The 12,274-nt window shown below is 38.0% G+C and overlaps 1 protein-coding gene across 3 annotated transcripts in view; it reads left to right on the top strand.

Annotated features, from left to right (window-relative positions):
* Nucleotides 1–10,426, top strand: part of DEPDC1B (DEP domain containing 1B) — a 51,220-nt gene extending 40,794 nt beyond the window's left edge. For all 3 annotated transcript variants that reach the window (XM_014548718.1, XM_014548720.1, XM_014548726.1), the window contains 4 exons: nt 2,886–3,052; nt 4,803–4,979; nt 6,742–6,927; nt 10,043–10,426. In XM_014548718.1, coding sequence (XP_014404204.1) covers nt 2,886–3,052; nt 4,803–4,979; nt 6,742–6,927; nt 10,043–10,204 — 692 coding nt within the window. In that variant the 3' untranslated portion in view covers nt 10,205–10,426. The remainder of the gene's footprint in view (nt 1–2,885; nt 3,053–4,802; nt 4,980–6,741; nt 6,928–10,042) is intronic.
* The last annotated feature ends 1,848 nt before the right edge of the window (nt 10,427–12,274 follow it).

Here is a 12,274-nt window from a genome sequence, read left to right as displayed (position 1 = left end):
GCCATCTTTGTTGGCGGTTAATTTGCATATCGTGCTGATTAGCCAATTGGAGGCAAAGCGAAGGTACTGTCAATTACCATGTTTGTCTATTATTAGATAGGATTTCTCTCCTCACTGTGTTTATATTTCTTTTAAATATATGAACATAGTTAGAATACCTATGAATATATAGCATATTTTTTTGCTACTTCCTTTATCTGTCATTCCTGAATTACATTTTACTCTGGCAGCTGTAGATTGTGAGTAACAAGGAGGAAGTTCAGATAAAGTAGCAGTTGGAACTGGTAAGAGTTAATTAAATTCTAGATCTCTTTCTCCACAAAGCCTTCCACTTTTTCCATGAAGCCTTCTATCACATTAGTCCACAAATCCCTGTGTTTTTTTTTTCAATTATAGAGAGAGTCAAATTTCACCTTATCTTATGTTTCTGAAAAGTATTTGTACATACAGGGTGGGGCAAAAGTAGGTTTACAGTTATTCCTATGGAAAATAATACAGTAATCTATAATAATAAAAGGGTAATATGCTAATTAGACTGAACGTCTTCCAGACGTCCTTCCTGATGAAGCCGGGGCTGGAGGGAAGCTAGCTGGGGTCCCAGTTGCCTGTGGATGGCCCAGGGGAAGCCAGCCAGGGTCCCAGTTGCTTGCAGGCAGCCCAGGAGAAGCCAGCCGGGGTTCTGGGTGCCTGCAGGCGGCCTGGGGGAAGCCAGCCTAGGTCAGGCCAGCCCGGGTTCCGGGTGTCTGCTGGTGGCCAGAGGAGGAAGCCGGTGTTCCGGGTGTCTGCTGGTGGCCGGAGGAGGGAAGCCGGTGCTGGCACTTGGGGGAAGGAAGTCCTACTCTTGCACGAATTTTTGTGCATCGGGCCTCTAGTCCTATATAATCTTATATAATAAAAGGCTAATGTGCAAATTGTCCCCTCGACCGGGAGTTTGACCAGGGGCTGGGGCCGGCCTGCCAACCGCCCGCGGCCCCTCCCCTGGGTGGGCCAGCTGGACCCCATCTGTGTACGACTTTGTGCAGCAGTCCTCTAGGATAATACAAGGATAAACTGTTTCATGTACTCAAAACTGTAAACCTACTTTTTGCCCCACCCTTACATTACCTATAATTCTCCAGTGGCTTCTCAGATCACTTACAATAAAACCCGAAGTCATTAATGATAGTCTACAAGGTTCTGTGTATCTCTTGGCTTCCTCTCTAACCTCATTTCTGATTTGAATATTTATTACACACTACTCTCTCATCACACTGGCCTCATTGCTGTTCCTCAAGTAATTAAAGCATACTTACACATTAAAATCTTTATTGATATTTCCTCCGCCTTAAAAATTTGTCTCTTTGATATTTCCCTGGCTTACTATTATTCCTTCAGATGACTGCTCAAATGTCACCTCCTTCGAAAGAGACCTTTCTCAAAACACTAGTAGTGTTTTCCCATCACTCCCCAGCTTCTTTTCTTCTTAATTTTCCTTCACGGCATTTTTCCACCTCACATCATATTTATATATGTCTGTGCTCATTATCTGTTGGGAAGGGAGTTCCATGAGGTCAGACAGGATTTTATTTTATTCCCCGCTGTATCCTTTCTAAAACAGTTCCTGGAATATATGCAGGGCTTAAATAAATATTTATTAGATACATGAAAGAATAAATTAAAATGTGGTCATAAACCTTTTTTTCTTTTCATGGATTTGATTATGTAGAATTGAAAGCAGATCTATACAAATGATAATGATAATCAGCAGCAGTATTTCTGGTGAACATTTAGGATCTGAACTTGTATATAAAAGCTCCTTCCTCCTTCCTCCTTTCTCTCCAGGCTTGTCCAGTGCCCTTGGGATAAAACCCAAGCTCTTTAATCTGTTATTCAGGGTTTCTAAGATCTCGTCTCTGCAGTATTTTTAGCTTCACTTCTACACTAAGCCCTTACCCTCAAAGCCTACACTGCATTCATATTGAGTGACTTAGCATTCCTCTGATATGCCTCTTGCAAATGTCTCTTGAAGCGCATCTCTTACATTTATATTTTGTCACTTATTTTTTGTGGGTCTCTCCTTTTTACAGGAAAGGGACCTGGCATATTTTTTTTAAATTCCAGGACCTAGCATAGTTTCTGACATATCATAAATGGTCAGAAAATATTTATGGAATATGAAAGATGATTTTGCCTTCAAGTCAGAGGCTAGAAACTTGAAGAGGTTGGATATGGGTTAGTAAATTGGTGAAAGCAGTTTAATCTCTGTAGTGAGCTTGCAATGGCTGTGTCCAGGGACAAATAGGGATAAAGAGCACACAATATTAGAATTTTTAGCAAAATCATACTGGGTGCAGAGGAATGGCATGTAGCATAATTGAATCACCCCCTTAACCAGAAAAAATGCTTAAGAGGGAGGAAGGGTTATTGGACAGGTGTTACTTAGAAGCAGAGCTATTTGGCAATGGATTAACCATAGGAGCATTAGTTCTACTATTTAGTCTGAGAATCGTGTAAGATGGTGATCTGCTTGTCATGAGGAAATAATGAAGGGGGAGAATTCAGGGAAGTGATGGCACATTCATGTTCTTGCTCATGGGGGTCAGGTGTTAGGCTAGGCTCAATCTGACTGCTCTTGGTTCAGTGGGAAAGAATGCTATGAAAATTCAGTTATATCTGTCAGTGGTGTGAAGGGGAAAATGGCTGTATTTGTTCAATACTAGTTGATGGTTTGTATTTTTTGTGCTAATTTGTGAATGACCATGGATCTATAATCAATTGGCCCAGTAGTTGAATATGTAAACATGTTCTACATAATTTTAGTAATGTATATTTTATAAAAATGTGAACTTTATAGAGTCAAGTAAGCTATAGATTTTTAAGATTAAAAACTTTTTTTTCTAAATCAGGTTTGTTACAGGAGGAAAAAATGGCCATTGAAGCATTTCAGATTTGCTGCCTCCTCCTGCCACCTGAAAATAGGAGGAAGTTACAGCTGTTGATGAAGATGATGACAAGGATCTGCTCAAATAAGGAGATGCCACCACTTTGTGATGGCCTTGGCACCCGAACACTGGTAGGTTGAGTTCTAACATCTAACATGACTTGAGTTTTTGGAACAAAATTCACCTGAGTAAAGTATACTAGCTTGGCAAGCAGAGGAAGATACTAGTACATGGCAGACTTGCTTACGGAGCCATGGCTTGGAATCCATCCAGACTGGTATTGTGCTTTTGGTCTTAGTGTCTTAAAGAACATAATAAAAGAAAAAGTGAGTAGGGGCAGACTCTGAGTGTAGAGATACCTGCTGTATCCTGTCTACTGTCAACACAAAGAGAAGGAAGGGTGGACAGAAAGGATAAGTGATCTCTCAAGAAAACAACACTCTCCTCCAGGTCAAAAGGGTTGCAGAGTCATTGTTACTATAACCAGTAGGAGATATGCAGCATATAAAGGGATTAACGAGGGAAGAAGCAAAATGTGGAATTGGACCAGACAACTGGGAAGGAGAAGGAGAACTTGTATCTCCTAGGGTATGACCTAAGGGTCCATGAATGAGGGTTTTTCTTAAAATATGCTCAATTTTGCTTAAAATTGAGTAATTTTTAATTCTACTTTGTAATGTCAGCATGCATTTTAAAATAGAGTTTATGTTTGGAATCACTAATTAGCTAAATTTCTAAGTTATCTAAAAAAACAGTCTTAGAGTGAAATTGATGCTTCATTGGTATGTATATGTTATTCCCATATCCTGGTGAACCCTGTGTACCCCTGGGGTCCACTGGCCCAGTTTTAGAAGTGTGGAGTAAGATGAGAGGAGTACTCAGTGCCCAGGGGAGTGATTCCTGTCCTTTTGGGGGAAGGAGTTGGTAGGGAGGCTAGTGGACTTTTCTGAAAAGCTGAAGAAAAGTTTGTACATATTCTCCAGAAGAACACGTGTATAAAACTTTACATACAATTTCAAGGCATTCATGAGTACCCTGGGGTCCGTAGTCTCCCAGTACAGAGTCTCTGTGCACATAAATGTGAATGAAGATCAAGTGTCATCTGCAATATTGATAAAGTGATGTCTTATTAGACAGAATTACATGTTTATAGGTTTTGAAATACTATCGTCAGCAATAAAATTACTAAGAAAATCCATCCAAAGGATAGCATTAAAAATGGAGTAGTTAATGTGAATTCTGTGGAAGTAGCTGCTATAATATTTTTTATATTTCTGCTTACCATAAAGGGTCTCATTACTTAATACACTTCTTGTAAAGTCTCATGGTTTTCTTCAAGGTCACTGTCAAATGTACATTCAAAATCCTAGAGAAAATAACAGTTAACTAGGAAAATATATAGTGTTTGAGACCCATAAAACTGTGCAAGTAGATTGAAAAAAAACAACAATGATTAAAAAAAAATCAATGATGTAATTACGATATTATCAGACTAAATGGCTATAAAGTACACCGAACTTAAAAGTGCTACATGATCAAGGTCATGATGGTAATGATAATTTTCAGAATTTGTTTAAATATACATATTTAAAACCATCTGTGAAAGGAGTTTAAAAGCCTTCAGACAAACATCTCTGCTAAGTCTCTGTGAGATGCGATGCACATTCTGCTCATGCTGATTAATGAGAAAATCAATACATCTGAGATGACCAGGTGTGGCTAAGTGCCAGGTAGGATGTTCACCCTGTGCTGTGGGCCATTTCTCACTGACTAGTCACATTTGCTTTTTGCAAATTAAGATCGTACTCAATTCAGAGTAGGGAAAAAATTCATTGGTATTTATTTAAAACTCTCCCCCACCTTTTTTCCCCCCTCTTTTAGATGATTCAGACATTTTCCCGTTGCATCTTGTGCTCCAAGGATGAAGTGGACTTGGATGAGTTATTAGCTGCTAGGTTGGTAACATTTCTGATGGACAATTACCAAGATATTCTGAAAGTCCCTTTGGCCTTGCAGACCTCCATAGAGGAGCGTGTGGCTCACCTACGAAGAGTGCAGGTAAAGGAAGGGATATTCTCAAATCCTATGAAATTGTCAGCTAGGCTTCTTGGGAGTTTATGTTATGAGGACTAAGTGAATTAATATGTACAAGGTGCTTACAACAAGGCTTGGCACATAGTAAGCATACAAGTTTGTTATCACTGAAAATTTGTGGTTGCCTACTTGGTTTTGTTATGTCAATCAAAACCACATACTTTTGATTCCAAACTCCTTAAGTGAATTTGTTCAGAGTCTACATATACTTCCTGATGGAAGAAATACATGTCTTCATTCTTAATAGCCCTGCAGCCTACATACTGTTATTATATTTTTTGGATGAGAAAGCTTTGGCAGAGAACTTAAGCAACTAGTCCAAGGTCACAGTGCCAGGATTCAAACTGATGAGATCAGTCTCCAGAATCAGTGCCCCTAACTCCCATACATACTGCCTCACTTCAGAACATGGTGTGGTAGGCGAACAAGAGCCATAAAGACCTGGGTCAAACTCCTGGCTCCCCTCTTCCCTTGTTGTGTGGCTCTGGGCAGATCCCTTAACCTCTCTCGATTTTAGTTTCTTCAATTATTAAAATGGGCCACACATGCTGTATAAAGTGGTTGTGAAGTATTACACAGTATAATACTAAATTATGGATTACTGTAAAACCCCTTGCACAACTGTCTGACATGGTAGGTACCTCTTTGAAAGGGAGTGCTATCATCGTTGTTGCTATATTATGTGGACCCTAAAATGGGGTTTGTATGTCAGCCTGTAGGAGCAGAAACTTTTGGTAAAAAGTCTTGGCAGAAATTCTGCTTGGTTCCTTCAGAATGGTTCGACCTTCTTCACTAAAGTGCTTTTTGAGGTTCCTCAATTTTGGGGCAGTTTGAGGCTGACCTGGCATAGATCAGTTGTGAGGCACTCATTGTTTTTACACCAGCCTTCTATCAACCTTATTTGCAACCCTCTTCTCCCTGTTGTGCCCTTTAATGATAGATATCTGGTGTTTTTCTCCTTTTACCTAGGACTCACCCTTTATTCCAGCCCTTTCCTGGTTTTCCTGGCCAGAATAAAGGGTGAGTCCTAGGTAAATAAAAAGGAAGTATCCTGTCTTTCCCTTCTGGTTCTGGTCTGTCTCTCTTAGGTTGTCTCTAACTGATTTGGTAAACTGATGTTGAGGCATGGACTGTACTTAATGTACTACTCTTCTTGGCAACACTTATTTTTAACTGTGGCTTCTGGAAAACTATCTTAAGCCAAAGAAGTGAATAGTTGCAATTTTATTCACTGCAGAAGAACAATAGATGCTCTATTTTTGAGAAGAATGACCCTCTTGGACTCTGAAGTTAAGTATTTTTCATGGATGCTCACTTATTCACAGGTTTTGGTATCATCTTTCCTCTTACTTCTCCCTTTGCCCTGTACAGTGTCTGCATATTTGTTGTTTTCACCTGATTCTCATTATTCACATGTTTGACGATGGTTGTAGGACTTCCCTCTCCATGACAGCTGGGCTAAAGTGTGCAAGGAAGGGAACACTAGACTCTTCAGATGGGGAAGGAACCTGATAATTCACTGTGTGTCCAACATTGTTTTTTGTTTTGAATCATTTTAGAGTCAACTTGTTTAGTTTATGTTTCAATTTCAGACATTATTAATTAAGAGTTTTCCCCAGTTAAAATTGAGGAATGACATGTGCTGTAAATTGTGTTTAATCTAAACAAATTTTTGTAATTTATTTGAAAATACACTTTTTTCTCTCTACTAATCCTTTTGCTTCAGATAAAATACCCGGGAGCCGACATGGATATCACTTTATCTGCTCCATCATTTTGTCGTCAAATTAGTCCAGAGGAATTTGAATACCAAAGAGCATACGGCTCTCAGGAACCTCTGGCAGCTTTGTTGGAGGAGGTCATAACAGATGCCAAGCTCTCCAGAAAAGAGAAGAAGAAAAAATTGAAGCAGGTAAAAGGGATATTCTTTTTATTTTTCTCTTTATTGATTAAGGTATGTGTCCTTATCCCCCTTTGCTCCTCACCACCCCCACTCATGCCCTCATACCCTCCCACCCCCGACGGGTGTCTGTGTCCATTGGTTAGGCTTATATGCATGCATACAAGTCCTTTGGTTGATCTCTCCCCTTTACCCCCACCCTCTCCTACCTTCAAGTATTACAAAGAGTATTACATATGTCTCCTTTTTTTTTTCCCCGCCCTTGACAATCCCCTGCCCTCCCTTACCCCCCAGTGTCTTATGTCCATTGGTTATGTTTATATGCATGCATACAAGTCCTTCGGTTGATCTCTTACTCCCCTCCCTTCTGCCCCCCAACCCTCTCTGGCCTTCCCACTGCAGTTTGACAATCAGTTTGAGGCAGCTCTGCCTCTGTATCTATTATTGTTCAAAAGTTTGTAATGGTCTTTATTATCCATGAATGAGTGAGATCATGTGGTATTTTTCCTTCATTGACTGGCTTATTTCACTTAGCATAATGCTCTCCAGTTCCATCCATGCTGTTGCAAATGGTAAGAGTTCCTTCTTTTTTACAGCAGCATAGTATTCCATCGTGTAGATGTACCACAGTTTTCTAATCCATTCATCTACTGATGGGCACTTAGGCTGTTTCCAGATCTTAGCTATGGTGAATTGTGCTGCTATGAACATATGGGTGCATATATCCTTTCTGATTGGTGTTTCTGGTTTCTTGGGATATATTCCTAGAAGTGGGATCACAGGGTCAAATGGGAGTTCCATGTTTTGTTTTTTGAGGAAACTCCATACTGTCTTCCATAGTGGCTGCACCAGTCTGCATTCCCACCAGCAGTGCACAAGTGTTCCTTTTTCTCCACATCCTCTCCAGCACTTGTCGTTTGTTGATTTGTTGATGATAGCCATTCTGACAGGTGTGAGATGGTACCTCATTGTTGTTTTGATTTGCATCTCTCGGATGATTAGTGACTTTGAGCATGTTTTCATATGTCTCTTGGCTTTCTGAATGTCCTCTTTTGAAAGGTGTCTATTTAGGTCCTTTGCCCATTTTTTGATTGGATTGTTTATCTTCTTTTTGTTAAGTTGTATGAGTTCCCTATAAATTTTGGAGATTAGGCCCTTATCAGATATGACGTTGGCAAATATGTTTTCCCACGCAGTGGGTTTTCTTGTTGTTTTGTTGATGGTTTCTTTTGCTGTGCAGAAGCTTTTTATTTTGATGTAGTCCCATTTGTTCATTTTCTCTTTAGTTTCAAGTGCCCTAGGAGCTGTATCAGTGAAGAAATTGCTTTGGCATATGTCTGAGATTTTGTTGCCTTTGGATTCTTCTAGAATTTTTATGGTTTCCTGTCGTACATTTAAGTCCTTTATCCATTTTGAGTTTATTCTTGTGTATGGTGTAAGTTGGTGGTCTAGTTTCATTTTCTTGCATATATCTGTCCAATTTTCCCAACACCATTTATTGAAGAGACTATCTTGGCTCCATTGTATGTTCTTGCCTCCTTTGTGAAATATTAATTGAGCATAGTGGTTTGGGTCAATTTCTGGGTTCTCTATTCTATTCCATTGATCTATATGACTGTTCTTGTGCCAGTACCAGGTAGTTTTGAGAACAGTGGCTTTGTAATACAGCTTGATATCTGGTATTGAGATCCCTCCTACTTTGTTCTTCTTTCTCGGGATCGCAGCAGCTATTCGGGGTCTTTTTTTTATTCCAGATGAATTTTTGGAGAGTTCATTCTAGGTCTGTGAAATATGCCATTGGTTTTTAATGGGGAGTGTGTTGAATCTATAGATTGCTTTGGGTAGTATGGACATTTTAATGATGTTGATTCTACCAATCCATGAACACGGTATGTTCTTCCATCTGTTTATGTCTTCCTCTATCCCTTTTTTTAGTGTCCTATAGTTTTCCGAGTAAAAAGTGATATTCTTTATTAGTAATTTATTCTCCCTATAGTTCTTAATGGTTTTTTTAAATTCTCTATTTTAATGGGTTTTGTGTGAATCTCATCTTCTGAGATAGCAGTTTTGAAAGTATATTTTTTAGTTCATGTATTCCAGAAGTCTCAGTGATTTACACGTGTAGGTTGTGGTCAATTTCCCACATCTTTATTCTCCAAAGTACATCTTTTACCATTTATTCTCTAATATTTGTCTTATTTTGATATGTGGCATATGATATGAGTTAGTAGAGAAATTACTTTAAACCTAGAGAAGCTATTAAATGAGGACAGATTTCTTTGAAATCACACTGAATTTACAAATATAAAATGTCTAGAAATTAAAAGCCTTTGGTTTTAGACAGCCAGTGTCAAATTGGTTTCTTGCCTCAGGCATCACGAAGTTTCTTATTAAACAACATGGCTTAGGGTTTCAGACAATAGTTTTCAACTCAAAATATGTTTACTATGATCATTCTTAAAATATTGATCCAAGGTTAAATGAATGGTTTTTGTTTTTAAAGACTGAATCCTGTATAGCTTGATTCCTGATCACACCATACGTATAGGATTATATGCAGAGCACTGGAGTTCTGGATCCCCAATCATATTTTTCTCAGTCATTTTGGAGAAGAGTTCAGTGGTGAGGAGCAGAGGAAAAACTTATTGCCTCTCTTTAAGCTTTTCATAATATAATATATACTACATTGTTTTTAATTTGGGCAGAAGCAGGTGGGCTAAGAAATGGTGGAAGGAGTTTGACCAAAATTTTAATTATTTAGAACATGTTATTTTCAGGTCAGAGTTAATTATTATTTTTAAAGTAAGGTTGATTTACAGTTGGCAGTGGGGGAAATATAAGACGTGACTTAAATGAGAAGTTTATTTGAAGATTGGATCAAATTAAAGGTGAATTAGATTTATAGAAAGTGGAATCAAATGATTCAACATAAAAAATGGATTTGTGTTCAAGTAAATTTGACTGTGATCTGTTTTCTTCTCTTTTTTTTGGATGGAAAACAACATTAAAACAAAACAAGAACAGGAAAATATGGGGTCAGAAACTCATTATAAAATTAGATTGCCCAACCTGTTTTCTGGGTTCATTGTAGATCTCTCTCTCTCTCTTTTTTTTTTTTTTTTTTTAGTTTCAAAAATCCTACCCTGAAGTCTACCAAGAACGATTTCCCACACCAGAAAGTGAAGCACTTCTGTTTCCCGAAAAACCAAAACCAAAACCACAGATGCTAATGTGGGCACTAAAAAACCCTTTCCAACCATTTCAAAGAACTAGAAGTTTTCGGATGTAATACTTTCACAGCCAGTGGAGATCTCAGACGTTGTTTTGAATAAATGGATGGTTAAAGAGGATGGTGGTGGAAGAAAGAGGAGCAGAAAATACAGACTACTGAAATATAAATATGATCTGACTTCAAAACATGTTGAGTTGCCCAGCTGGCATGGCTCAGTGGTTGAGCGTCGACCTATGAACCAGGAGGTCATGGTTCAATCCCCGGTCAGGGCATATGCTTGGCTTGCCAGCTTAGTCCCCAGTGTGGGGGCGTGTAGGAGGCAGCCGATCAATGATTCTCTCTCATCATTAGTGTTTCTATCTCTCTCTCCCTCTCCATTCCTCTCTGAAATCAATAAAAAGACATTAAAAAGACACACACAAAAAACCATGTTGAGCCATTATCAGTATTTTTCTAAAACTCATTGCTAGATTTAAAGTATACAAATCAGTTAAACATTATGAAATATATAGTAATGTTAACATATTTGTAATCATTAGAAAATTCAAGGCTATTTGTTGTTGTTGTTTTTCATGGTGTTTGTGAAATAATTGTGTGTACATCCTATTTACTGATGTCTTTGTTATAACCAAGTCTTAGAAATGGTGTATATACTTGAATGAGAAGACACTGGGTACCATTACTGTGATGCTATTGACTTAATAGCCAATTATGATATCTCCTGTGTAAATTCTGATTTTCACTGTTACACAAAGAGTCTTAAATGTCCTGTGTTATGATATCTGTATCTTTTATTGAAGGTTTATTGGCTGCTATGACAGATTTTACTAAAGCTGGTTCTTTTATAACATATATATTAGTTGGTGTTTACTTAGAAGTGGAGTAGATTTTCATCTGACTGCAGTGGTATAATTTCAGTCATGGCTAGAGTTGGAAAACTGAACAGGATAAATGGTTTCATTCCCTTTAGACATGTGATTGTAAGTCAAATCTTCGTTGTTTCATGAAAAACACAAATGGGTTAAGTAAAATGAAACTACCTTCTTTATAAATATGTTTCCCCTAGCTTCCTCATTCTTTTGAAAGTAAATAGAATGTAAATAAATACTGTTTGGTTTTTTAAAAATACTGGACATGGTGTTTCATGGGTTTTTTTGGCATTTATTTAAGTATTTTTCAAATGCTTGACATATTGCCTTGGCCACTGTTCTCATATTAGTCATTTATTTCTATGATAGAATAAGAAGTGAGATTTTGGCTTTTGTACTAGCCTTTAGGAGGGGTTTTTTTTTTTTTTTTTTTTTTTTTTTTTGCTTACTTTATGCTTTTGCAAATAGTGGTACACTTGGATTATGGACTATCTGGAAGGCTTCTGAGAACAACTACCCCAAAAGTTCAAGTAACACTCATTAATGGGCATGCTCTGCTCTTTGTTCTGATTTTCCCCTGCACTTGAGATCTGCCCCGGTTCTTTTGTAGCAGAATGCCTCCAACAGTCGACTCAGATTTTGCTTACTTAAAATGGATAAAAGTATTTGTACTAGCTTGGGTATCATCTTACTTTGCAAATATGTAAAGTAATGGGAGTTTTTAGTGTTTCAGGATTTATTCACAAACCTTGAAATTCTGTGTAGAGCAAAGAATGTCTACTTTTTACTCAATTTGCTCTCCAAAGTAGAGTTTACTTTCCAGAGTCTCCTATCCTATTGCTTATCTTTGGAAATATATGTTAATTTTCCCATTTTCCTCTTACTGTTACTTTTAAGTATTGAGAGATCATAAAACATCCCTATCACCTAAGTGTAAAATTGATGAATGGATAATGCCAGTTTTTCAAAGTGGTTGTAACAATTCACACTCTCATCAGCAGTGTATGAGTTCATTTTGCTCAACATCCTCACCAAAACTTGCTGTTGTCAAGAGTTTGAAATGTAAATGTGTTGGGCATATGATGGTATCTCATTATGATTTTACTTTGCATTAATATGGTTAAAGACTATTTCCAAATATATGTATATTTTTGAACAGAGAGGAAGGGAGAGGGAGAGAGAAAAATAAATGATTTGAGAGCTGCCTCCTGCACACCCCCCACATGGAGATTGAGCCTGAAACCTTGTCATGTGCCCT

The sequence above is a fragment of the Myotis brandtii genome, unplaced genomic scaffold (assembly GCF_000412655.1).
Source record: "Myotis brandtii unplaced genomic scaffold, ASM41265v1 scaffold115, whole genome shotgun sequence".
NCBI lineage: Eukaryota > Metazoa > Chordata > Mammalia > Chiroptera > Vespertilionidae > Myotis > Myotis brandtii.
The sequence above is the reverse complement of the archived record's forward strand: the minus strand, read 5'-3'. Positions and strand labels throughout refer to the sequence as shown.